This window comes from Callithrix jacchus, chromosome 22 (genome assembly GCF_049354715.1).
Source record: "Callithrix jacchus isolate 240 chromosome 22, calJac240_pri, whole genome shotgun sequence".
Taxonomy (NCBI): Eukaryota; Metazoa; Chordata; class Mammalia; order Primates; family Cebidae; genus Callithrix; species Callithrix jacchus.
Window position 1 is genome coordinate 20,674,679 of NC_133523.1, and position 26,652 is coordinate 20,701,330.

At 40.0% G+C, this 26,652-nt stretch overlaps 1 protein-coding gene across 1 annotated transcript; it reads left to right on the top strand.

Annotated features, from left to right (window-relative positions):
- The first annotated feature begins 317 nt into the window (after positions 1 to 317).
- On the top strand, positions 318 to 21,646 carry LOC100398714 (uncharacterized). Its single transcript, XM_017969100.4, has 4 exons — positions 318 to 521; positions 7,888 to 8,014; positions 8,519 to 8,617; positions 19,527 to 21,646. Exons 1-4 carry the CDS (start codon positions 489 to 491, stop codon positions 21,032 to 21,034), a joined length of 1,767 nt encoding a protein of 588 aa, XP_017824589.3. The 5' UTR covers positions 318 to 488; the 3' UTR covers positions 21,035 to 21,646.
- Positions 21,647 to 26,652: the final 5,006 nt, after the last annotated feature.

Here is a 26,652-nt window from a genome sequence, read left to right on the forward strand (position 1 = left end):
CATTGCACTCCAGCCTGGGTAACAAGAGCAAAACTCCTTCTCTAATTGTTATTATATTCTTTCTTTTTGTAAATAGCCATGTAAAATATTATTTGTAAATGCATACGACTTTGCACACCAGTTTAACGGCATTTAATACTCTCTGTGGTGGACCAGGCTAAGCTCAGAAAGGAAGCCCTGTCCGAAAAGGCTGCAGCCTAGGCTGTCTGTCACTTTTTCTTCACTCAGTCCTGCGTCTGATCACATCTTCTGTCACTCAGGGCCTGAGAGGGTGGGGTTTTACCCGTTATTCAATCAGCGACGCTGGGCTGGGAACCGTCCAATCGCGCACGCAGCTGGAGCGGACCGGAAGGTTTCCGGAATGTGGCGCGGCCTTTGTTTCCGGCTGCAGGAGCTCCAGGTCTCATCTTCACTTTTCTGTGTCCTCTGCTCCTAGAGTCCCAGCCTCTGTGGCTCTGCGACCTGAAGCTATTGGGAGTTCCACAGCTATGACGCCGGGACCCCCTGGAGCCCTAGAAATGGTGAGAGTGCCGGGTCGAACCCCCGAGACAGGGGAAGGGGCTGGTTGGAACCGGTGGGAAGTGGCTGTGGCGGGACTCAGGGCTCCCCACAGTCTGCGCCCGGAGTTCTTGCCCAGCTCGGCCTCAGTCCCCTTCAGCCATAAGATGGCGGCTGCGCTTACAGCCGGGCCCGGTGTACTGCCTCTTCCCTGCACAGTGACTGTGCTCTGGTCTGGAGCCATCCCTGGGCGGCTCTTCACCCGTAGCGTCGCGTCTCTCCGATTGTGCAGGGACCACAGGAGGGTCGTCAGGGGAGAATTCTGACTCCGGGTGCGAGTTCCATGAGTGAAAAGCTTTAGTCCGTGGGGTTCCCAGCTCTTTTCTTCTGTTAAAAATGTATGGGAGTCACCCTAAAACCATTAAATAATTTAATCAAAGAGTGATTCAAAAATTGTCAAGCACCTGCTGTGGTTTGTCATTTGTGGTTCATGGACGGGGCTTGAAGGAAAGAGCGTTATAAACTGCATGATGCCCACCTTCTGAAGCCTGTTTCTGTGAATTCATCAGAAATAAAAATACAAATAAATAAACTGCATGATGAAGGAAACCAAATTCACTAACTGGTTAGGTACAGTTATGGAGTTTCTTAATTGGTACAATAAAGCTGAGCATTTCTTGGTTATGTAATCAGAGGTTAATTGGCAGTTTATAGTTGGTTAAGGCTGAATTTTCTCTCAGTGTAGTTATTTACTAAAAAATGCACCTCAGTTAGATTTATTTAAAAGTACGAATCCAGGAACTAGACACACCTCAGTCTAATTGCCATTTAATTATTTTCACACTCCATGGGAAATTGATTTTCTGCTACATTTTTCACGTGTCCTAAGCAGTGTCTTTTTTTTTTTTTTTTTTTTTTTTTTTTTGAGACAGAGTTTCCCTCTTGTTACCCAGGCTGGAGTGCAATGGCGCGATCTCGGCTCACCGCAACCTCCGCCTCCTGGGTTCAGGCAATTCTCCTGCCTCAGCCTCCTGAGTAGCTGGGGTTACAGGCACGCGCCACCCTGCCCAGCTAATATTTTTTATTTTTAGTAGAGATGGGGTTTCACCATGTTGACCAGGATTGTCTCGATCTGTTGATCTCGTGATTCACCCGCCTCGGCCTCCCAAAGTGCTGGGATTTCAGGCTTGAGCCACCGCGCCCGGCCGACACATCTGTTTTTTAATCAGCACTGCCTGGGTTTGTCACGTCGAAAAATATTTGTTTACTTATTTTGACCTCAGTTTTTTAGCTGTAAATTGTATTACATTCGTAGGGCTTGAAAGGTAGACATTTATCTTTTCTTTTTGAGACAAGAGTTTCACTTTTTTTTTTTTTTTTTGAGACGGAGTTTCACTCTTGTTACCCAGGCTGGAGGGCAACGGTGCGATCTCTGCTCACCACAACCTCCGCCTCCTGGGTTCAAGCAAGTCTTCTGCCTCAGCCTCCCGAGTAGCTGAGATTACAGGCGCGCGCTGCCATGCCCAGCTAATTTTTGTATTTTTAGTAGAGACGGGGTTTCACCATGTTGACCAGGATGGTCTCGATCTCTGGACCTCGTGATCCACCCGCCTCGGCCTCCCAAAGTGCTGGGATTTCAGGCTTGAGCCGCCGCGCCCAGCCTCTTTTTTTTTTTAAGATGGGGTTTCACCATGTTGGTCAGGCTGGTCTTGAACTCCCAACCTCAGGTGATCCGCCCACCTTGGCCTTCAAAGTGCTTGGATTACAGGTGTGAGCCACCACGCCCGGCCTTTTTTTTTTTTAAGATGGGTTTTTCCTTTTATTTATTTACTTTTTAAGGTGGGTTTCACCCTGATGGCCAGGCTGGTCTTGGAACTCCTGACCTCGGGTGATCCACCCACCTGGGCCTCCCAAAGTGCTAGGATTACAGGCATGAACCACTGCGCCCGGCCAATTAATATATTTTCATGAGAAATGTGGTAGATAATTGGTGAGTTACAGAGATTCTTTTAGGAGGGTAATTTCTGAGAGTGAATATCTCTGTTCACATCTTGTTATCTTGATTTCTGAGTTTTATGAGATGAAATTTGGTACCACCTAGAAGTGTTCCCATATGACTAATTATTTACTACACGATTTTTAATAAAAGCAATAAAATAATATGTTGTCTGATAGGAATAGATACTTTTGCTTTTCTTACTGATGTATAAAATATAAGTAGCTTAAAATATTCTTCCCTTACATGAACACTGTTTGAGTAATTTTGCTGAATTTTTCAAACACATAGTTTCCAAAACCAAGTCAGTAACTAACATGGAAATTAAATCTTGAGCCCAGTGACTAATAGCTAAGGGTAATATTGAGCTTGCAAAAAGGTTTTTTTTTTTTGAGGCAGAGTTTCGCTCTTGTTACCCAGGCTGGAGTGCAATGGCGCGATCTCGGCTCACCGCAACCTCCGCCTCCTGGGTTCAAGCAATTCTCCTGCCTCAGCCTCCTGAGTAGCTGGGATTACAGGCACGCGCCACCACGCCCAGCTAATTTTTTGTATTTTTAGTAGAGACGGGGTTTCACCATGTTGACCAGGATGGTCTCGATCTCTTGACCTCGTGATCCACCCGCCTCGGCCTCCCAAAGTGCTGGGATTACAGGCTTGAGCCACTGCGCCTGGCCGCAAAAAGGTTTTTAAAAGCAAAGTTAGTTTTTTTCTTCTGGGTTGCCTTTCCTGCAGATGTCTCAGCCTGCGCATCCCAGTTATGGAAGAAGCCTTACTGCTAAGTGCAGTTAAGATTAAGATGAAAGGGGACTGAGAGGGTCTTACGGGTGTTGAAGTTATTATTGTTTTGAGGCAGTTTCTGGGCTTTGGAATATAAAACAAAGTTAGATTTATGTTTTTAAAAAATTAAATTCCAAAGGAGTATTGCAACAGGAAAAAGTACCAATTATTAAAAACTTCAAGGGCCAGATGTGGTGGCTCACACTTTGGGGGCTGAGGTGGGCAGATCACCTGAGGTCGGGACTTTGAGACTATCCTGATCAACATGAAGAAACCCCGTCTCGACTAAAAATACAAAATTAGCCGGGCGTGGGCAGCATGTATGTGTAATCCCAGTTATTCAGGAGGCTGAGGCAGAATTGCTTGAACCTTGGAGGTGGAGGTTGCAGTGAGCCAAGGTCGCACCACTGCATTCCAGCCCGGGCGATAAACCAAGACCTTGTCTCAAAATAAAGAAATAAATAAAAAAATTTTAAGGATGGCAAAGTTGAGTCATAGGTATGAAAGAGGGAAAAAAGGCTGGGCGCCTTTTTTGGCTTGAGCCACTGCGCCTGGCCCTTCAGCTGATTCTTTTAATGGGAAAAAGAAGAAAATGTGCAGCGTTCTTAACAAAAAGAGCTTCCAATTCAAGCCCCACAAGAGGATTCTTGGATTTCGCTCAAGAAAAAATTCAGGGTCGTCCATACAGTAAAGTAAAAACAAAATTAATTAAGAAAGGAAAGAAATAAAAGAATGGCTTACTCCATAGGCAGAGCAGCCCCGAGGGATGCTGGTTGCACATTTTTATCTTTATTTCTTGATTATATGTTAAACAAGGGGTGGATTATTTATGTCTCCCAATTTTAGACCACATAGGGTAAGTTCCTGATGTTTCCATTGCATTTGTAAACTGTCATGACACTGGTGGGAGTGTAGCAGTGAGGGCGACCAGAGGTCACTCTCTTTACAGAGAAAATACACTGTATTCTCTGGGTTCAAGCAATTTTTTAATTTCTTTGTTTATTTTCTTGTTACAGAGAGTACAGAGATGTACTCTCATACAGCCACCGTAACTCTCGGTGGTGGATGTTATTTGACTTCCTTACTGCAAATTGTTTTATCTGCAAGGTCTTTATGACTTGTATCTCGTGCTGACATTTTATCCTATCCTGTTGCGTAGAATGCCTAACTCTCCAGGAATGCAGCCCAGTAATCTCAGCCCAATTTTACCCAGCCCCTATTCAAAATAAATTTGCTCTGGTTCCGTCTACCTCTGACATCTCCCGCCTCTTTTTTTTTTTTTTCTACAAGGACACCATTAGTCCTAAGGATTGTAAAGGGACGAAGATCCATTTACTGTAACTATTTCATGCTGAATAGTGGTGATGATATTTTTGCCTAACTACTTAGTTTTCTTTTCTTTTTTTTTTTTTTTGAGATGGAGTTTTGCTCTTGTTGCCTAGGCTAGAGTGCAATGATGCAATCTCAGCTCACCGCAACCTTTGCCTCCTGGGTTCATGCAATTCTTTTGCCTCAGCCTCCCCAGTAGCTGAGAATACAGGCATGTGCCACCACGCCTGGGTAATTTTATACTTTTATTAGAGACAGGGTTTCTCCATGTTGGTCAGGCTGGTTTCAAACTCCCGACCTCAGGTGACCCATCAGCCTCAGCCTCCCAAAGTGCTGGAATGACAGGCGTGCGCCACAGCGCCTGGCCCAGTTTCTTGACTGTAAAAAACAAACCAAAGGATCAGTGATGTTTTATGCAAAGTCAAAAATATTACTCAGTCTTCTGTTAGTTCAGTCCCTTCAGTTAATTCCTATTCTGTTTGATAGTCATGAACATTTCAGTTCCCATAAATACTAAAATTTATTCTCTCTTCTAATGTCACAATTCCCAAAGTTATCATAAGCTTGCATTTAAGAACATCTGTGAAGCCGGGCACGGTGGCTCACGCCTGTAATCCCTGCACTTTGGGAGGCCGAGGCGGGTGGATCACGAGGTCAAGAGATCGAGACCATCCTGGTCAACATGATGAAACCCCGTTTCTACTAAAAATACAAAAAATTAGCTGGGCATAGTGGTGCGCGCCTGTAATCCCAGCTACTCAGGAGGCTAAGGCAGGAGAATTGCCTGAACCCAGGAGGCGGAGGTTGCGGTGAGCCGAGATCACGCCATTGCACTCCAGCCTGGGTAACAAGAGTGAAACTCCGTCTCAAAAAAGAAAAAAAAAAGAGTCTTCCTTTTGTTGCTGTTGAACATGGGAAGATGTGGATACTCATGGTTCCTATTGGGGGAAAGCTGAGGTCATTAGTAAAGATGGAGAACATAGAATGTTGAGGTTTCATCTGTGTTCTCCGGTAGCACTGTGCAGAACAGGATTAAGAAAATGCTTATTTAAACAGGATAGCATTTATTACCCAGGAAGTTCTGAAAAAAATTACTGAGAGATACCTGCTCTCTAGGGTGCTAAAGAAAGGTTACTTAAAATCATGGTTAAAAAGTATAGAATATGGAAGATATCTTCACCTTTGCTTAAACTAATTTTTCTTTATGGTTAAATTCAGTCTATAATTGACTTTTTGAGGGGCAGTACCTCAGCAGTGATGCTGTTTTTCTGTGTGCAATAGCACATCATGAGAAATTGTTCTGAGTAGTTGATGTGAATACTTTACTTGGTTAAAGAGCTCTCTTTTTTTTAAACTATAGAGTTAATTATTTTTCTTTTCATTGTCAAGTATATTTATGCAGCTAATGTGCATAAACCATCACATTTAATCTGGCACCTGCCATTTTTTCTTAGGTTTTTTTTTTATTTTTATTTTTTTCACCTATCTGTCTTTGGAAAATGAAGAATTTTTTTTTTCTTTGAGACAGAGTCTTGCTCTGTCACCAGGCTGGAGTACAGTGGCATGATCTTGGCTCACTGCAACCTCTGCCTCCTGGGTTCATGCAGTTGCCTGCCTCAGCTTCCCGAGTAGCTGGGACTACAGGCTTGTGCCACCACATCCAGCTAATTTTTGTATTTTTACTAGAGACGGGGTTTCATCATGTTAGCCAAGATGGTCTTGATCTCTTGACCTCGTCATCTGAGTACCTCAGCCTCCCAAAGTGCTGGGATTACATGCAGGAGCCACCTTGCCTGGCCGGCTCTTATCTTTGTTTACAGGCCAGAAAAATAGGGGACAACAGTCTCTTTTACTTACTGAATGTTTGACAAAATAGTCTTCTTGGGTCAAAAACACTGGCATTACTAGTGACCTTGTTAGAATTTTAAAAACGAACACTTTATTCCAAATCTTCCGGGAAAAAAAACAATTGTCATGACAGGATCTCTAGTTTATTGTACATTTAAATTTGAGAGTTACCTTATAACTCATCATGTTTTCTTTGTCTGAAAAAATACACAACTCATCATGATGTAAATATAACACTAAAAAATGTATACATTTGTGTTTATGTCCTTAATTATATATTTTATTATAGGGTCCAGCCCTTACAGGGTTCTGTGAGCCCCTCTCTACAGGTGTGGAGATAAGAAACTGTGGAAATAAAAGACACAAGACACTGAGAAAGAGAAAACAGAGTTTGGGTCCAGGGGTCCACTGCCAGCCAAAGCACGGAGTCCGGCAGTGGCCCCGAGTGCCTGGACACTCTGACTTTTATTGAATAAAAAGCAGCGGGCAGGGTAGGTAGGGTGAGGTCATGGTTGTCAGTGGTAGCGTCTAGTACATTATGTGCCATAGGAATGGCGGCCCAGAACTTTCAAGTAGCCAAGATGAGGTAAGAAGCATAATACGCCAACACTTTTTTTCATACTTGTCAAGAAAGAATAAAGACCTTGAGATTTATATTAGTATTACTAATATCTTCTAAGAAAAAGAAGGACCAGGTACAGAAGCAGAGCATGAAAGTGGACATGGAATATGACCACTGAAGCACAGCATCACATAGAGACAATTAAGTCCCCGGATGTCACATACCACAAGAGCTTAGCTCCTCTGGAGAAGGAGACATCATAAATGTCCCCTTCCACAGCTGGCTAAACAGCGGGCCCTTTCCCAGTGCTGGTGCTGCTGCACAGCCAAGGCACCCTCCAGCAGCCCTTACGTGGGCGTGACAGAGGGCTTAGAGTATCTTGCGTTAGGGTCACTTCTTTCACAGTGTCATCTTAGGTTCATACTTCAACCTGAGAGGCTTTAGTAAAAGATTATGCTGAGTATATGTATATATATCTTAATAGTTACCTATGAATATCTAAGATAACCTGTGAATAACTAAGATCACTTAGGAATAACCACTATAGTTATATCTCTAGTTATTTTCTTCTTCATTATTTATATGGGAACAGGTTGAGGCTTCTGACTCCTTCCTCATACTTAAGGGGTCTCCCACCCACAGTTTATCATCCAGAAGAGTATCAGATAGGCACTGGTGATGTGTTTCTTATGCCTTCCTCTTCCCTCAAGGGAAGAAAATACATTAGAGAATATTTCTGCGTTGAAAATTATTGAATAATTTGTTATTTTTGTAAGTCAGAACCAATTGTCTTTACGCTGTCATTTCACCTTAACTCAAATAAGAAATTCTTCCCATGACCACTTGTTAAATATATGTGTGTCTGTGTGTTTTTCAGGAGACACTGACATTTAGGGATGTGGCCATAGAATTCTCTCTGGAGGAGTGGCAGTGCCTGAACCCTGCTCAGCAGGATTTGTATAGAAATGTGATGTTAGAGAACTACAGAAACCTGGTCTTCTTGGGTGAGGATAACTTTAATATACAATTATTAATATATCCTAAAAATTTATGTCTTTTTTTCTGTAGAATTTTTTATTTTGGTAATTTATGCTTTGTATAAATGATTTTCTGATTTCTGTTTTAAGAAAATCTTGATGAATTTGTTTATGTAGAAAAGAATTTATTCAACATGTTTCATCTTGACCTGAACTTTCCACATTCCTCAGCTGCCCTGTATTCTTTCCTCTAGATTAATGGTAATTCCTGAAATTTAGTGGCACAAAGTATCATTGCCCATATTTTAAACTCTATTTACTGCCATCAGTTTTTAATTCATAAGTACCAGGTAGTAAAATTAAGGACTTACAAATTTAAAATATTTCCAAATATTTAGAGATGTCTCTCATTAATTAGTATTTGGGGATTAATTTTCTAGAATATTCTATTACATACTTTTTATTGAGCACAGTACTAGGTTAGTAATTAGAGAATAGAAGAATGATACATGTTATTTATTTTTAATGAAGCAGGTATTACTGTCTGTAAGGAAAACCCAATCACCTGTCTGGTGCAAGGAAAAGAGCCCTGTAATGTGAAGAGACATGAGATGGTGGCCAGACCCAATGGTAGGTGAAAGTGAATACAATAGACATCACAAATGAGAGGTCCAAATGTTAAAAAAAAGCCAATTCTTACAACTGGATTTGGGAAGGTATGTTGAAAAGCAAATAGTTTTTGGGAAGCCTGAGTATTTTCTTAAATTTTTCTCTCATGTGGAGGCATCTTTTGTCTTATGCTTTCAAAATCTCTAAAAATTCTACTTTTCCTTGGGTGACCTTCCTTCATTTCTAGTGAGAGCCAAAGTCCTCTTCATGGCATATTAGAGACTGTACAATCTGACTGCTTTTTAATTGTTTTTGGGGGACACACAAATATTTGCATAATTCTGAAAACCTCTATGTTAAACTATTAGTTCTCCTTTTGCATCATGTCTGGAATGTGTGAGAGTAGTGATTTCTGTTGCATTAGAGGCGTCTTTGTTAATTTTTCTGCATATTCCATTCTGTTTGTATTACTATAGTCTTTTTTTGAGACGGAGTTTTGCTCTTGTTGCCCAGGCTGGAGTGCAATGGCGCATTCTCGGCTCACCGCAACCTCCGCCTCCTGGGTTCAAACGATTCTCCTGTCTCAGCCTCCCAAGTAGCTGGGATTACAGGCATGTGCCACCATGCCTGGCTAATTTTTTTTTTTAATTTAGTAGAGACAGGGTTTCAGCATGTTGGCCAGGATGGTCTCGATCTCTTGATCTCGTGATCCACCCGCCTCGGCCTCCCAAAATGCTGGGATTACAGGCGTGAGCCACTGGGCCCAGCCGACTCTATTACTATAGTCTTAAAATATAGTTTGAAATTGAAAATTATGCTGGGCATGGTGGCTTATGCTTGTGATCCCAGCACTTTGGGAGGCCAAGGAGGGTGGTTCTGTCTAACAAGGTGAAACCCCGTCTCTACTAAAAATGCAAAAATTATCCAGGTGTGGTGGCATGCCTGTAGTCCCAGCTAATAGGGAGGCTGAGGCAGGAGAATCGCTTGAACCTGGAGGGCAGAGGTTGCAGTGAGCCAAGATGGTGCCATTGCCCTCTAGCCTGGGCAAAAAGAGCAAAACGTCGTCTCAAAAAAATAAAATAAAATAAAAAAATAATGGTAAACTATGATGTTCCTCTTCTTTGTTCTTTTTTTCTCAAGAATGCTTTGGCTATTTAAGTTTATTGTAGTTTCTTAAAAATTTTAGAATTGTATTTTCTATTACCATGAAAAAAAATGCCAGTGGAATTTGGACAGGAAGTTTATTGAATGTATAGAATACTTATAATGTGGCACTTTAACAATATTTATTCTTCCTTTTTTGTTGTTTTTTGTTTGTTTTTGTTTGAGATGGAGTTTCACTTATTTCGCAGGCTGTAGTGCAATGGTACAATACAGGTCACCGCAACTTCCATCTCCTGGGTTCAAGCGATTCTCCTGCCTCAGCCTCACGAATAGCTGGGATTACAGGCATGCACCACCACTCCTGGCTAATTTTGTATTTTTACTAGAGACGGTTTCTTCTGTTGGTTGTGCTGGTCTGGAACTCATGACCTCAGGTGATATGCCAGCGTCAGCCTCCCAAAGGGCTGAGATTACAGGAGTGAGCCACCACACCCAGCAATATTTATTCTTTCAATCCACAGACATAATTTTTTTTATTTGAGACATATTCTCACTGTGTCACTCAGGTTTTAGGGCAATGGTGCGATCTTGGCTCACTGCAACCTCCACTTCTTGAGTTAAAATGAGTATCCTACCTCAGCCTCCCAAGTAGCAGGGATTACAAGCATGTGTTACCATGCCTGGCTAATTTTTGTATTTTTAGTAGAGATAGGGTTTCACCATGTTGTCAAGGATGGTCTCTATCTCCAGACTTCATGATCCACCTGCCTCAGCCTCCCACAGTGCTGGGATTACAAGTGTGAGCCACCACACTCAGCCAACATAAAATATTTTTAAATTTTTGTCTTCTCTAATTTTTTTCATTAATATCTTATATATTTCGTTGCAAAGATTGTTCATCTTCTCGGTTAAATTTGTTCTCAGAAATTTATTATTTTAATGCTATTATAAATAAGATTGTTTTCTTTCTCTATTGTATCAGATATCTTGTGTTAAGTGTATGGAATCATAACTTCTATGTTAATTTTATATTTTGTTAAGTTACTGACTGTATTTATTAGTTTAGACAAATTTTAATGTATTGTTTATGGTTTTTTATATATAAGATCATATGATCCACAAACAGCAATTTTTACTGATTTCTTTTCAATTCCAATGGCTTTTTAAAAATGTTTTTGAGTAATTCTTGTGCCACACACTTTCAGTTCCACATTAAAATAGAAGCATTGACGGTGGGCACAATATGTTTTCATATTGGTGTCTGTGAATTTGAAGGAGCAACAACTCCTTACGATTTTATAAACTGGTTTCAGGAGGCAAAGATCATTTTCTGTTGTGTGCCTAGAGTGATGGGATGCCCTCTGGGTTTGTAGTGGAGGGTTTGTAGCTTGGTCACAGGCTGCTGCGTCTGCACTAGGGTCCACCTTTAGGTGGCTTGTTACAAAGGGTTTGGGTAATTGTAATTTCCATTTTATTTTTGGACAGATTTTATCCTTCAGGACTTTGATCTGTAGGACAGGTTTCTGCAGTTGGGTCCATATATAATGGCCCTTATATCAGCAGGTGAATGGGTATGGCTTTCACTGAGTGAGTACACAGAGTGGTCTCAAGTCACTGTGTGAATTTCTGTTTAGGCAAAAGTGGTAATGAAGTTTGGCTCAGAGATCTGGAACTGAGTTACTGAACTGCTTGAGGGGCCACAGTAAAAACTGTGTGGCTGTAAATGGGTATCTTCCTTCACGTCTCTGGTAGGGCAGGATCTCTCTCAGACTGTAACAGGGAGGCGGTTGTAATAATTACAGGGTTAACTTCAGAATTCTCAGTGGGACCAAGTTGGTTGGGCCATTTCTTGTTCTGTAGCTAAGATCAGGTAGTTTCCCACCTGAATGAGGTCCTGTCCTCTGAAAAAAACACTCCTCAATTTTCGGCTTTAGTAGAATTTCACAATTCCCTCCCTAAATCTCAAAGGTCTCCTAAAGGCACTTACTTTGGAGATGGGGTCTTGTTTATTGCCTGGGCTGGTCTTGAAATCCTGGCCTGCAGAAATTCTCGAACCTGACTGTGCCACATAGTTGTCATTACAGATGTGAGCCATGATGCCTGGCTCTCTCATGAAGGCATTTTTTTCAGGGATTATTGAGAAATTGTTTTGCTATGAAGAGGATAATCAAGCAGAGTTCCTTTTATTTTCTTTATTTTTTTATTTTTTTTGAGATAGACTCTCACTCTGTCACCAAGGCTGGAGTGCAATGGTATGATCTTGGCTCACTGCAATCTCCGCTTCTTGGGTTCAAGTGAGTTTCCTGCCTTAGCCTCCTGAGTAGCTGGGATTACAGGTACATGCCACCATGCCTGGCTAATTTTTGCATTTTTTTTTTTTTTTTTGAGACAGAGTCTCACTCTTTTGCTAGGCACCAGGCTGAATTGCAGTGGCACGATCTTGGCTCACTGCAACCTCCGCCTCCTGGGTTCAAGCAATTCTCCTGCCTCACCCTCCTGAGTAGCTGGGACTACAGGTGTGTGCCAGCACGCCCAGCTAATTTTTGTATTTTTAGTAGAGATGGGCTTTCACCGTGTTGGCCAGGATGGTCTTGATCTTTTAACCTCGTGATCCACCCGCCTCGACCTCCCAAAGTGCTGGGATTACTGGCGTGAGCCACTGTGCCTGGCCAATTTTTGCATTTTCAATAGAGATGGGGTTTCACCTTGTTGGTAAGGCTGGTCTCGAACTCCTGACCTCGTGATCCACCCACCTCAGCCTCTCAAAGTGCTGGGATTACAGGCATGAGCCACCATGCCCAGCACCACATTTTCTTTATCCAGTCCATTGTAGATGGGCACTTGAGTTGATTCCATGTCTTTGCTATTGTGAATTGTGCTGCAATGAAGATACACATCTGTGTATCTGTATAATAGAACAATTTATATTCTTTTGGTATATATCCACTAATGGGATTGTTGGGTCCAGTAGTATACCTGGTTCTAGATCTTGAGGAGTCACATACTGGCTTTCACAATGGTTGAATTAATTTATATTCCCACCAAAAGTGTAAAAGCATGTCTGCTTCTCCATAGCCTCCCCAACACTGTTGTTTCTTGACTTTTTAATAATCACCATTCTGACTGGTGTGACATGGTATCTCATTGTGATTCTGATTTGTATTTCTTTTTTTTTTTTTGAGACAGAGTCTCGCTCTGTCGCCAGGTGCCAGGCTGGAATGTAGTGGTGCGATCTCGGCTCACTGTAATCTCCACCTCCGGGTTCAAGCAATTCTCCTGCCTCAGCCTCCCAGGTAACTGGGACTACAGGCACACGCCACCATGCCCAGCTCATTTTTTTTTTTTTTTTGTATTTTTAGTAGAGATGGGGTTTCATCATGTTGGCCACAATGGTCTTGATCTCTTGACCTCATGATCGGCCTGCCTCGGCCTCCCAAAGTGCTGGGATTACAGGCTTGAGCCACCGTGCCTGGCCTGATTTGCATTTCTTTAATGATCACTAATGTTGAATGTTTTTTCATGTTTGTTTTGGCCACATAAATGTCTTCTTTTGAGAAGTGTTTATTCTTGTTCTTTGCTCACTTCCCAGTGGGGTTGTTTTATTCTTGTAGATTTGTTTAAGTTCTTTGTAGACTCTGGATATTAACCTTTGTCAGATGGATAGAGTGCAAAAATGTGCTTCCATTCTGTAGATTGTTCATTCTGATGATAATTTCTTTTGCTGTGCAGAAGCTCTTTAATTAGATGCCATTTGTCAATGTTTGTTTCTGTTGCAATTGCTTTCATCATAAAATCTTTGCCTATGCCTATGTCCTGAATGGTACTGCCTAGATTTTCCTCTAGGATTCTTGTAGTTTTGAGTTTCACATTTAAGTCTTCAATTCATCTTTAGTTAATTTTTGTATAGACGGAAGAAAGGGGTCCAGTTTCAACCTTCTAAATATGGCTAGCCAGTTCTCCCAGTACCATTTATTAAAAGGGAATCCTTTTCCTATTGCTTGTTTTTGTCAGGTTTTTCAAAGATCACATGGTTGTAGATACGGAATCTTATTTCTGAGTTCTGTATTCTGTTCCATTGGTCTCTGTGTCTGTTTTTATAACAGTTTCAGGCAGCTTTGGTTACTACAGTCTTGTAGTACACTTTTAGGTTGAATATCATGATGCCTTCAGCTTTGTTCTTTTTGCTTAGGATTCTCTTGGCTATATGGGATATTTTGGGGTTTCATATGAATTTTAAAATAGTGTTTTTCTAATTCTGTGAAGAATGCTAATGGTAGTTTAGTCTGAATAGCATTGAATCTATAAATTACTTTGAGTAGTATGGTCATCTCTACTCATTCTTTCTGTCTTTTTTATTTGGGTCCTCTCTGATCCTCTTGCGCAGTGGTTTGCAGTTCTCCTTGAAGAGGTGGTTCGCTTCCCTTATTAGCTGTACTCCTGGGTACTTTATTCTCTTTGTAGTAATTGTGAATGAGAGTTTATTCGTAGTTTGGCTCTCTGCTTGTTTATTGTTGGCCTATTGCAATGCTTGTGTTTTTTGCACATTGATTTTGTATCTCAGTACTTTTCTGAAGTTGCTTATTAGATGAAGAAGGTTTTGGGCTGAGACAGGGGGGCTTTCTAGATCTAGGATCCTGTCATCTGCAGAGACAGTTTGACTTCCTATTTGAATATGACTTATTTCTCTTGCCTAATTTCCCTGCCAGAACTGAATACTATGTTAAATAGGAGTGCTGAGAGGGCATCCTTGTCTGGTGACAGTTTTGAAGGGGAATGCTTTCAGCTTTTTCCCTTTTAGTATGCTACTGGCTGTGGATTTGTCATAGATAGTTCCTATTATCTTGAGGTATGTTCCATGAATACCTAGCTTAGTGAGAGTTTTTAACATGAAGGGATGTTGAATTTGGTCAAAGGCCTTTTCTGCATCTGTTGAGATAATCATGTGGTTTTTGTCTTTAGATCTGTTTTTGTGATGAATTAGGTTTGTCAATTTTGGTATGTTGACACAGCATTGCATCCTGGGAACAAAGCTAACTCGATTGTGGTGGATAAGCTTTTCGATGTGCTGCTGGATTTAGTTTGCTAATATTTTATTGAGAATTTTTGCACTGATGTTTATCAGGGATATTGGCTTGAAGTTTATTTTATTTTTTGCAATTTCTGCCAGGTCTTGATATCAGGGCGATGCTGGTTTTATAGACTGGGTTAGGAAGAGGCCCCAGCTAGACGTGGTGGCTCACACTTTGGGGGCCATCACAGCCCCCAAATCGCAGCACTTTGGGGGGCAGAGGCAGATGGATCACAAGGTCAGGAGATTGAGACCATCCTGCCTAACATAATGAAACCCGTCTCTACTAAAAATATGAAAAATTAGCGGGGTGTGGTGGCACATGGCTAAAGTCCCAGCTACTCAGGGGGCTGAGGCAGGAGAATTGCTTGAACCCAGGAGGCGAAGGCTACAGTGAGCCAAGATCGCAGCACTGCACTCCAGTCTGGGCAAAAGAGCGAGACTCTTTTCTAAAAAAAAAAAATAAGAAGAGTCCCATCCTTTTCTATCATTTGCAATAGTTTCAGAAGAAACGGTTTCTTTTTGTTTCTCTTTGTACCTCTGGTAGAATTCAGCTATAAATTCATCTGGTCCTGGCCTTTTTTGGTTGGTAAGCTATTTACTGCCTCAGTTTCAGAACTTGTTATTGGTCTTTTCAGGGATTGAACTTCTTTCTAGTTCAGTCTTGAAAGGATGGATGGGTCCAGGAATTTATTAATTTCTTCTAGATTTTTCAATTTATGTGGATACAGGTGTTAACAGTATTTTCTGAACGTTGTTTTTACTTTATGGGGTCGGTGGTGATATCCCCTTTATAATTTTTTATTATCTATTTCATTCTTCTCTTTTTCTTTATTAGTCTAGGTAGCAGTCTATTAATTTTGTCAAAAAAATAAATAAATAAAACCGTTTCGGCCGGGCGTGGTGGCTCATGCCTGTAATCCCAGCACTTTGGGAGGCCGAGGCGAGCAGATCACGAGGTCAAGAGATCGAGACCATCCTGGCCAACATGGTGAAACCCTGTCTCTACTAAAAATACAAAAATGAACTGGGTGTGGTGGTGTTCGCCTGTAGTCCCAGCTACTCGGGAGGCTGAGGCAGGAGAATTGCTTGAACCTGGGAGGTGGAGATTGCAGTGAGTCAAGATTGTGTCACCGAACTCCAGCCTGGAGACAGAGTGAGACTCTGTTTAAAAAAAAAAAGTTCCTATTCATTGAATTTTTTTTTTTTTTTTAAGAGTTTTTTTGTCTCTGTGGCTTTCACTTCCACTCGAATCTGGTTACTTCTTGTCTTCTGCTAGAAGGTTTCTTTGCTCTTGGTCTTCTCATTCTTTTAGTTATGACGTTAGAGTGTCCATTTGAGATCTTTCTAGGTTTCTGATGTGGGTGTTTAGTGCTATAAATTTCCCCCTTAACACTACCTTAGCTGTGTGCTAGAGATTCTGGTACAAGGAATGTCTCTTCATTCTCATTGGTTTCAAATAATTTTTTTATTTCTAATTTTTTTTTTAGATGGAGTTTTGCTCTATCTAAAACTATCTATTTAGTTTTAGATGGAGTGCAGTGGCATATCGGCTCACTGTAACCTCCACCTCCCAGTTTCAAGTGATTCTCCAGCCTTAAACTCCTGAGGAATTACAGGTATCCACAACCACATCCAGCTAAGTTTTTTGTATTTTTAGTAGAGATGGTGTATCACCATGTTGGCCAGGCTGGTCTCAAACTCCTGACCTCAGGTGATCTGCCCGCCTTAGCCTCCCAAAGTGTTTGACAGAGTGAGCCACCATGCCCAGCAAAAGCATAAAGCACCCAGTATTCCCAGGTGGTCTCACATCCAAGTCTCAGCAAGGCCCAACCCTGCTTAGATACAGAGATCAGGTATGATCAGAAGGGTGTAGGCATAGATGCCCACTGCTGATTTTATTATTTAGCTAGAAGTCATTCAGGAGCCGGTTGCTCAATTTCTATGTAGTTGTGTGCTTTTGAATGAGTTTCTTACTTTTGAGGTGTTTTTTGTTTTGCTTTTTTGTAACAGAGTCTCGTTCTGTCACCCGGGCTGGAGTGCAGTGGCATGGTCTTGGCCCACTGCCACTTCTGCCTCCTGGCTTCAAGTGATCCTTGTGCCTCAGTCTCCTGAGCAGCTGCGACTACAGGCAAGTGTCACCATGCTCAGGTAACTTTTTATATTTTTGGTAGAGATGGGGTTTCACCATGTTGGCCAGGCTGATCCCAACCTCCTGACCTCAAGTGATCCACCCACCTCAGCCTCTTAAAGTGCTGGGATTACAGGTATGAGCCATCATGCCTGGTGAGTCTTACTCTTGTGTTTTAATTTGATTTCACTGCAGTCTGAGAGACTGTTATGATTTCAGTTCTTTTGCATTTGCTGAGAAGTGTTTTACTTCCAATTGTATGATCAATATGTATATTTACCTGCCATGTGCAGCTCAGAAGAATGTGTATTGTGGTGTTTGTGGCTAGAGAGTTTAGTAGATAGATATCTATCAGGTCCATTTGACCCACAGCCGAGTTCAAGTCTTGAAAACTATTGTTACTTTTCTGTCTCACAGATCTGTCTGATGTTAACAGTGAAATGTTAAAAGTCTCTCACTATTATTATGCGGGAGTCTAAGTCTCTTTGTAGGTCTCTACGAATGTGTTTTATGAATCTGGGTGCTGCTTGAATTGATCTCTTTACCATTATTTAATGCATTTCTTTTTTGATGTTTGTTGGTTTGAACAACAAGTTTGTCTTGTCAGAAACTATGATTGCAACCCCTGCTTTTTTATGCTTTTATTTGCCTTGTAAATTTTCCTCCATTCCTTTACTTTGAGCCTGGGTTTGTCTTTTCCTGTCAAATGGGTCTCTTGAATACAGCATACATATGGGTCGTAACTGTATCCAGCTTGCCCTTCTGTTTCAGTTGAGGCATTCAGTCTATTCCATTTAAGGCTAATATTGTTATGTGTGGTTTTGATTCTGTCCAAATGGTGCTAGCTGCTTATTTTGAAGAGTTGTTGATGTAGTTGTTTTATAGTGTCATTGATTTGGTACTTCAGTGTGTTTTTGCAATGACTGGTAATGTTTTTTTCTTCCCATATTTCGTGCTTCTTTGTAGAGCTCTAGCAAGGCAGGCCTGGTGGTGATGTATTCCTTCAGCATTTGCTTGTGTGAGAATAATTTTACTTTTCTTCACTTATGAAAACTTAGTATTGTTATTTTGCTTTGTTTGCTTCTTGTATCTTTGTTCTTCATTCTCTTTTTCTGTCTTTGTGTCTTTTTTATACTTATCTTGATATGCTTTCACTTTTTTATTTTGTGTTGTGTATCTATGCAGACACATTGTTGGTGGTACCTTGGGGATTACACAGAGCCTCTAAAAGATACAAAAATGTATTTTAATCTGGTGAAAATGAACTTAAGCTGCATTCAAAATTTTTTTCTCATTATATCTGCCCTCAAATGTGTCATTGATGTTGCTAATTATATATATCATGTTGTATATTCATTAATAAATGTTTATAATGATTTATATGCTTTTATCTTTCAAATTTTAGAGAATAACTAAAAATGTTTTTGCACCATTATTATAATGCTAATAAATTCCATTTTTATGTATGTCCATTGTCTTCCCAGAAAATAAGGCATTTTATACAATTATGTGTTGTTTTGTTGAATCATGTTATTTTCAGTAAAAGCAACTGCTTTCAGCTCCGTTTATATTTAGGGCATATGAATTGCAATATAATTTTTCAGAATTTGGTTATGTTTTAAGGTCTTTTAAAAAAATTATTTGGCAGGATAGATATGTTGATGGTGTTATTCTCACTTGATAGGTATTTTCTTCAGGATGTTAACTATATCGCACAGTTTCTCTGTGGCCGGCACAGTTTCTCTGTGGCCGGCACAGTTTTTGTGGACAGTTCACCACCTATCTCATAAGACTATGCTTATAGGTGACACATCATTTTTATCTTGCAGCTCCATTCTCTTTTCTGTGACTTTTGAAATTGTTCATATATATATTTTTGTTAGAAATATCTTTGTGTGTATCCTAGTTTGTTTGTTGAGCCTCATTATTTTGACATTTTTTCTTTTGGAATTTTTTTTTTTTTTTTTTTTTTTGAGACGGAGTTTCGCTCCTGTTACCCAGGCTGGAGTGCAATGGCACAATCTCGGCTAACCGCAACCTCCACCTCCTGGGTTCAGGCAATTCTCCTGCCTCAGCCTCCCGAGTAGCTGGGACTACAGGCGTGCACCATGATGTCCAGCTAATTTTTGTATTTATAGTAGAGACGTGGTTTCACCATGTTGACCAGGATGGTCTCGATCTCTTGACCTCGTGATCCACCCGCCTCGGCCTCCCAAAGTGCTGGGATTATAGGCGTGAGCCACCACGCCCAGCCTCAGAATTTTTTTTTTTTTTGAGACAGAGTTTCGCTCTTGTTGCCCAGGCTGGAGTGCAATGGCGTGATCTCGGCTCACCACAACCTCTGCCTCCCGGGTTGAAGTGATTCTCCTGCCTCAGCCTCCCTAGTAGCTGGGACTACAGGCATACACCACTACACCCAGCTAAGTTTGTATTTTTAGTAGAGACAGGGTTTTTCCATGTTGGTCAGGATGGTCTCAAATTCCTGACCTCAGGTGATTTGCCTGCCTTGGCCTCTGAAAGGGCTGGGATTACAGTCCTCAGCTACCTTTATAATATAGGTTCAATTTGTAAAGTATGTTTATCTAAGCATAGTGAGTTTAACAATTTGTTGTTTTTATTTCTTTCAGCTATGTGTTCTTATTTTCCAAAATACCTTTGGTCAGAGCAAGACATAAAAGATTCTTTTCAAGAAGTGATACTGAGAAGGTACAGAAAATGTGGACCTGAGAATTTACAGTTAAGAAAAGGCTGTGAAAGTGTGGTGGATGAATGTAAGGTGCACAAAGAAGGTTATAATGAACTCAACCAGTGTTTCACAACTACCCAGAGCAAAGTATTTCAATGTGATCAGTATGCGAAAGTCTTTCATAAATTTTTAAATTCAAATAGAGATAATATAAGACAGACTAGAAAGAAACCTTTCAAATGTGAAAAATGTGACAAATCGTTTTGCATGCTTTTACACCTAAGTCAACATCAAAGAGTTCATACTGGGGAGAATTTGTACCAATGTGAAGAACATGGCAAAGCCTCCAAGTGGTTCTCAACCTTTACTAGAGACAAGAGAATTCATATTGAAGAGAAACCCTTCAAATGCAAAGAATGTGGCAAAGCTTTTAAATTTTCCACAACCCTTATTGCACATAAAAGAATTCAAACTGGAGAGAAACCCTACAAATGTGAAGAATGTGGCAAAGCCTTTAATGAGCCTTCAAACCTTACTACACATAAGATGATTCATACTGGAGAGAAACCTTACAAATGTGAAGAATGTGGCAAGGGCTTTAACTGGTCCTCAAACCGTACTAAACATAAGAAAATCCGCATGGGAGAGAAACCCTACAAATGTGAAGACTGTGGCAAAGCTTTTAATCAGTCCTCAATCCTTAGTAAACATAAGAAAATGCACACTCAAGGGAAACCCTACAAATGTGAAGACTGTGGCAAAGCTTTTAATCGGTCCTCATTCCTTACTACACATAAGAGAATTCACACTGGAGAGAAACCCTACAAATGTGAAGACTGTGGCAAAGCTTTTAATCGGTCCTCATTCCTTACTACACATAAGAGAATTCACACTGGAGAGAAACCCTACAAATGTGAAGACTGTGGCAAAGCTTTTAATCGGTCCTCATTCCTTACTACACATAAGAGAATTCACACTGGAGAGAAACCCTACAAATGTGAAGACTGTGGCAAAGCTTTTAATCGGTCCTCATTCCTTACTACACATAAGAGAATTCACACTGGAGAGAAACCCTACAAATGTGAAGACTGTGGCAAAGCTTTTAATCGGTCCTCATTCCTTACTACACATAAGAGAATTCACACTGGAGAGAAACCCTACAAATGTGAAGACTGTGGCAAAGGTTTTAATTGGTCCTCAAACCTTAGTAAACATAAGATAATTCATACTGGAGAGAAACCCTACAAATGTGAAGAATGTGGCAAAGCTTTTAATCGGTCCTCAACCCTTACTAAACATAAGATAATTCATACTGGAGAGAAACCTTACAAATGTGAAGAATGTGGTAAAGCCTTTAACCAATCCTCAGCTCTTACTAAACATAGGAAAATTCATACTGGAGAGAAACCTTACAACTATGAAGAATGTGGCAATGCTTTTAATCCTTGAACCTTATTAAACAAATAATTTATGTTGTAGAGAAACTCTACGAATGTGAAGAATGTGGCAAAGCTTTTAACCATTTCTCAAGTCTTACTAAGTAGTACATTTATACTGTACAGAAATCCTACTAGTGTGAAAAACATGGTAAAGCCTTTAGTAAGCCCTCAATTCTTTTTTTTTTTTTTTGAGATGGAGTTTTGCTCGTTACCCAGGCTGGAGAGCAATGGCGCGATCTTGGCTCACTGTGATCACTGCCTCCCGGGTTGAGGCAATTCTCCTGCCTCAGCCTCCTGAGTAGCTGGGATTACAGGCGCGCACCACCATGCCCAGCTAATTTTGGTATTTTCAGTAGAGACGGGGTTTCACCATGTTGGCCAAGATGGTCTTGATCTCTTGACCTGGTGATCTACGTGCCTCGGCCTCCCAAAGTGCTAGGATTACAGGCATGAGCCACTGCACCCGGCCAGTCCTCAATTCTTAACAGACACAAAATAATTTATACTGGAGAGAAACTGTACAAACCAGAAATACTTGACAATGCTTTTGACAACATCTCAAACTTTTCTAACCTAAGAGAAATTATCGTTGGGAGAAATCCTAGAAATCTGAAGAATGAGACAAGGCCTTTAAATGGTTGTCACACTTGATTTAGGTAAGATAATTTATACTATAAAACAGGCCTACACGTTTGAACAATGTGGCAAAACTTGTAACCAATGCTCACACCTTATTGTACAAGAAAGCCTTTATACTTGAGATAAATTATATAAAGACTGAAAAATCCATTTTCATATCTGACTCATGTCTTACTTGCTCACATCTCACACCACATGCTCACATCTTAACACCAGAGAATTTGTACTTAATAAAAGCATTATAAGTGCAATTTCTATCAAGATTTTTCAGAAAATACAAGCTTTCATAGTGAAGAGTATTTATTTTGAAGGTAAACATTACAAATATAAAGAGAGTTATACCTCTTTACTGGTATCATAGATTTTATTATAGACATTTTGTTCTAGAGGAAAACTCTGAAGTAGTTGCTCAAACTTTGTTCTGCATCAGGGGATTTATATTGAAGTTGTGCAGATGTAATAGATTTGGAAAAACACTTTTTCAAAGCCTACATCTTAGAAAATAACTGTTTATACTAGAAGATATTTTTGCAGATGCAGTAAAAGTTAAAAAAATTAATACATAATTAAGTCTATGCAAATATCAGAGTATTTATGATAGAAATATATAAGGCACTGACACATCAGATATCCTAAATCAGAGTGCTGAGTATAGAAAATCTAAAGTTGGTAGAGAAATTCTTTGTATAAAACTTTAAGAGAATCAGAAGGGTTTTTTGCAGGTATTATGACATTCAAAGTATACTTCTTAAAAATATTACAGATTTTTTGAGAAGTGAATAATAATGTCATTCAATCCTGAAATTATTCTGTTTCTTCATTTCTGTTTGACTCACACATGAAAGCATGGATCAATTGTTGCTGCATCAAAGATAGGTGACATTCTTTTTTGTTTTGCTTTGTTTTTTTCTTTTGAGAGGGAGTTTTGCTCATTCGCCCAGGCTGGAGTGCAGTGGCGCAATCTCGGTTCACTGCATCCTCTGCCTCTGGGTTCAAGCGATTCTCTTGGCTCAGCCTCTGAGTTGCTGGGATTACAGATGCGTACCATGACACCCAGCTATTGTATTTTTAGTAGGGTTGGGGTTTCACTATGTTGGACAGACTCGTGATCCATCCACCTCAGCTTCCCAAAGTGATGGAATTACAGGTGTGAGCCACTGCATCTGGCTTTTTTTTTTTTTTAAGACAGTTGCTGGAGTGCAGTGGCACGCCTCAGCTCACTGCAACCTCCACCCCCTGGATTCAAGCAATTTTCCTGTCTCAGTCTCCCAATTAGCTGGGATTACAGGCACCTGCCACCACACCCAACTAATTTTTGTATTTTTAATAGAGATGTAGTTTTACCATGTTGGACAAGCTGGTCTCAAACTCCTGACCTTGTAATCCACCCACCTGGGCCTCTAGACAAGAAGTTCTTTTTTATTAGGTGGGCATTATTTATGATCTTTTCTATACAAAAGTGAAGACATTAAAATGTAAAATGCACGATGAAAATCTGAGTGGAGAGGCTCTTAGAGGTTAACAATATTGAGTGATGCATGACGGAGATGTTCAGAGTAATATTGTGCATTGTCATATGAAGACAACATGTTTAAAATTAAATTAGTATATTAACTACTTTTATATAATGAAATGCAGTACATTTTTAAAATTTTTGATTAATAAAGTTCATACTTTAATTCAAAATTTTTACATGTTAAACACTATTGTGCATTCAATGAAGCGTTATTAGGCCACAAACTTTAACCTCTTCCACCTTATCCAAGGGTATAGGTAAAAGATCATAACAATATACATAATGGATTAACATCTCTAGTAATTTTTTTTGCCAGTGGCTTTCAACTGCAAATAAGTTAAAGAATATTATTTCTGTAGGTTAAGTTTTTTTTTTTAAGATAGGGTTGCCGGGCTCGGTGGCTCACGCCTGTAATCCCAGCACTTTGGGAGGCCGAGGCAGGTGGATCACAAGGTCAAAAGATCGAGACCATCCTGGTCAACATGGTGAAACCCCATTTCTACTAAAAATACAAAAAATTAGCTGGGCATGGTGGCGCAGCCTGTAGTCCCAGCTACTCGGGAGGCTGAGGCAGAATTGCCTGAACCCAGGAGGCGGAGGTTGTGGTGAGCCGAGATCGTGCCATTGCACTCCAGCCGGGGTAACAAGGGCGAAACTCCGTCTCAAAAATAAAAAGATGGGGTTTCACCATGTTGGTCAGGCTGATCTTGAACTCCCGACCTCAGGTGATTTGCCTGCCTTGGCCTCCAAAGTGCTTGGATTACAGGCATGAGCTACCATACCTGGCCAGGTTAAATTTTTATTCTGTTTTTAATCATTTAAATTTATTTTAATCCTGGTGGGTACATAATATGAGTATACATTTATGCAATATATGGCTTATTTTAATACAGGAGTAGAATATGTAATAGTCATATCAGCATTAAGTGAGGCATCCTTCAGTGCTAGCATTTATCCTTCGTTTTACAAACAATCCAATTCTACACATATAAAAAATTTTCACAGGTACAAATTTTATTTACTACAGGGTTATTTTTATGGTCATAATAAAAATTATAGACAAGTATAAATATAATTCATTTTTAGATTCTTAATAAATGTTTTTTCAAACTTTATATATTTTTCTTTGAACCTGTGGCCTGTCTGCCTGCAAAAACATACAGACTTACTTTTGACTTACATAGAGTTAAATATATATTAGTGTAAAGACAAACCTTAGGTGTAAGAAAATTAGAGTGTGTTTGTATGAGTATGAGTTTGAAGAGAGCAAAATGGGAACAAAAATTACTTTAATTAAGGTGGCTACTATAAAACTAAAAAATCTAAAAAAATGCTGAAAGCAAATATATACTTTCTGCTTTGTATTGAATTTCTCCCTGCAAAATCCATGACTTACAGTTCTGCATCTTCCCAGGCAAATTCTCTGTATTTACTTTCCAAGTATTTATGCTAGACCCCTACTTTTTTTGTTTCTTGCATATTTTTTGTTTAATAGTTTATGAAGTATTCATTATGTGAACTGGTCTGTGATTGTAAGAATTTTTATTTATATTTATATTTATTTATTTATTTTTGAGACAGAGTCTTGCTCTGTTGCCAGGCACCAGGCTGGAGCACAGTGGCGCGATCTCGGGTCACTGCAACCTCCGCCTCCCAGGTTCAAGCAATTCTCCTGCCTCAGCCTCCCTAGTAACTGTGACTACAGGCGCGCACCACCATGCCCAGCTAATTTTTGTATTTTTTTTAGTAGAGACGGTGTTTCACCATGTTTTCTAGGATGGTCTTGATCTCCTGACCTTGTGATCCACCCGCCTCAGCCTCCCAAAGTGCTGGGATTACAGGCGTGAGCCACTGTGCCCGGCCAATAATTTTTATAAAATTTAGTACACTCAAAATAATTTTTAGATGTTAATTCTAAAATTACTGTATTGTTACACTTTCTTGAGTTGGTGCACTCTATTTTGTTCTTTTAATGGGAGAATAATATATAAGCTTTCTTTTCTTTAGTGATTGTTCCTTTCACTTTTTATAATTGACATAAGTATTTTCAACTAGTGAGTCCATTTGTTCAGCTAAGTACTAGACAGTCTTCATAAGTCATTTCAGGATTTTTTTTTCTTTTTTTTTTCAGACAGAGTCCTGTTGCCCAGGCTGGAGTGCAATGGTGAAGTGGCATGATTGGCTGACTGCAACCTCCACCTCTTGGGTTCAAGTGATTCTCAGCCTCAGCCTCCTGAGTAGCTGGGATTAGAGGCATGTGTGATGACAGGCATGCGTCATCATGCCCAGGTAATTTTTTTTAGTAGAGATGGGGTTCACCATGTTGGCCAGGATGGTCTTGAACTCCTGGCCTCAGGTGATCCACCCGCCTCTGCCTCCTAAAGTTCTGGGATTATAGGCTTGAGTCACCGCACTCAGCAAGTCATGAGGATGTTTTTATATATAAAGGTAGCAAACATACCTTGCAGGTTTTGCTGTGTAATAGATGCTCCATAATGATTCGCAAAGATTCCTGCTGCAGTTAGTTTGTAACTTCAACTCAGAGAAAGTAATTAATACTTTTACATAGTTAACATTTTTTGGTGAGATCATGTGACATTGTATTGTTTTTCAAAAGTCCAAATACATTATTATGAACTGTAGTCACCATGTTGTACAATAAATCTCTTGAAATTATTTGTCCTAGTCAACTGTAATTATGTATTATTTGACAGACATTTTTTCAACCCTCCATTCTAAATACCTTGACACGTGGTCCCAGCTACTTGTTGGAGGCTGAGGCAGGAGAATTGCTTGAACCCAGGAGGTGGAGGTTGTAGTCAACCAAGGTCGCACCACTGCACTCCAGCCTGGCGCCTGGTCACCGAGAGAGACTCTGTCTCAAACAAACAAACAAACAAAATAATAAATAGTATTCCATTGTGTATACCTACCACCTTGTCTTCATTTACTTATTGGATGTTGAACTGTTTATTCTGTATTTTAACTATTGTGAAAAGTGCTGCAAACAACAGAAGTGTAAATGTTTCTTCATTCTGATATTATTTGTTTTGTATATATATCCAGTAGTGCAATTGCTGTATTACATGGTAGTTAAGTTTTTTGGGAAATCTCTATTTTGTTTTTCATAATGGCTGTCCTCATTCACATTCAAACCAAAGTCTGCAAGGATTCCCTTTTCTTCACATGTTTACCAACACTTTTTTCTTTTTAATGAGAGTCATTCTAACAGGAATGAGTTGATATCTCATAGTTTTTATATTTTGGCTTGCCTTTTTGTGATAATAATTGACATTGAGCATTTTCAAATATATCCATTGGACAGATGTGTATGTCTTGTCTTGAAAAATACTTATTTCAGCTACTTGCTTATTTTTAGTAGTTTTTTAATTGTATTGTCATTTGAGTTTTTAAAATATATTTTTGATATCAACCTCTCATCATATTTTTGTCAGTCTTTTAGTTGTCACCTT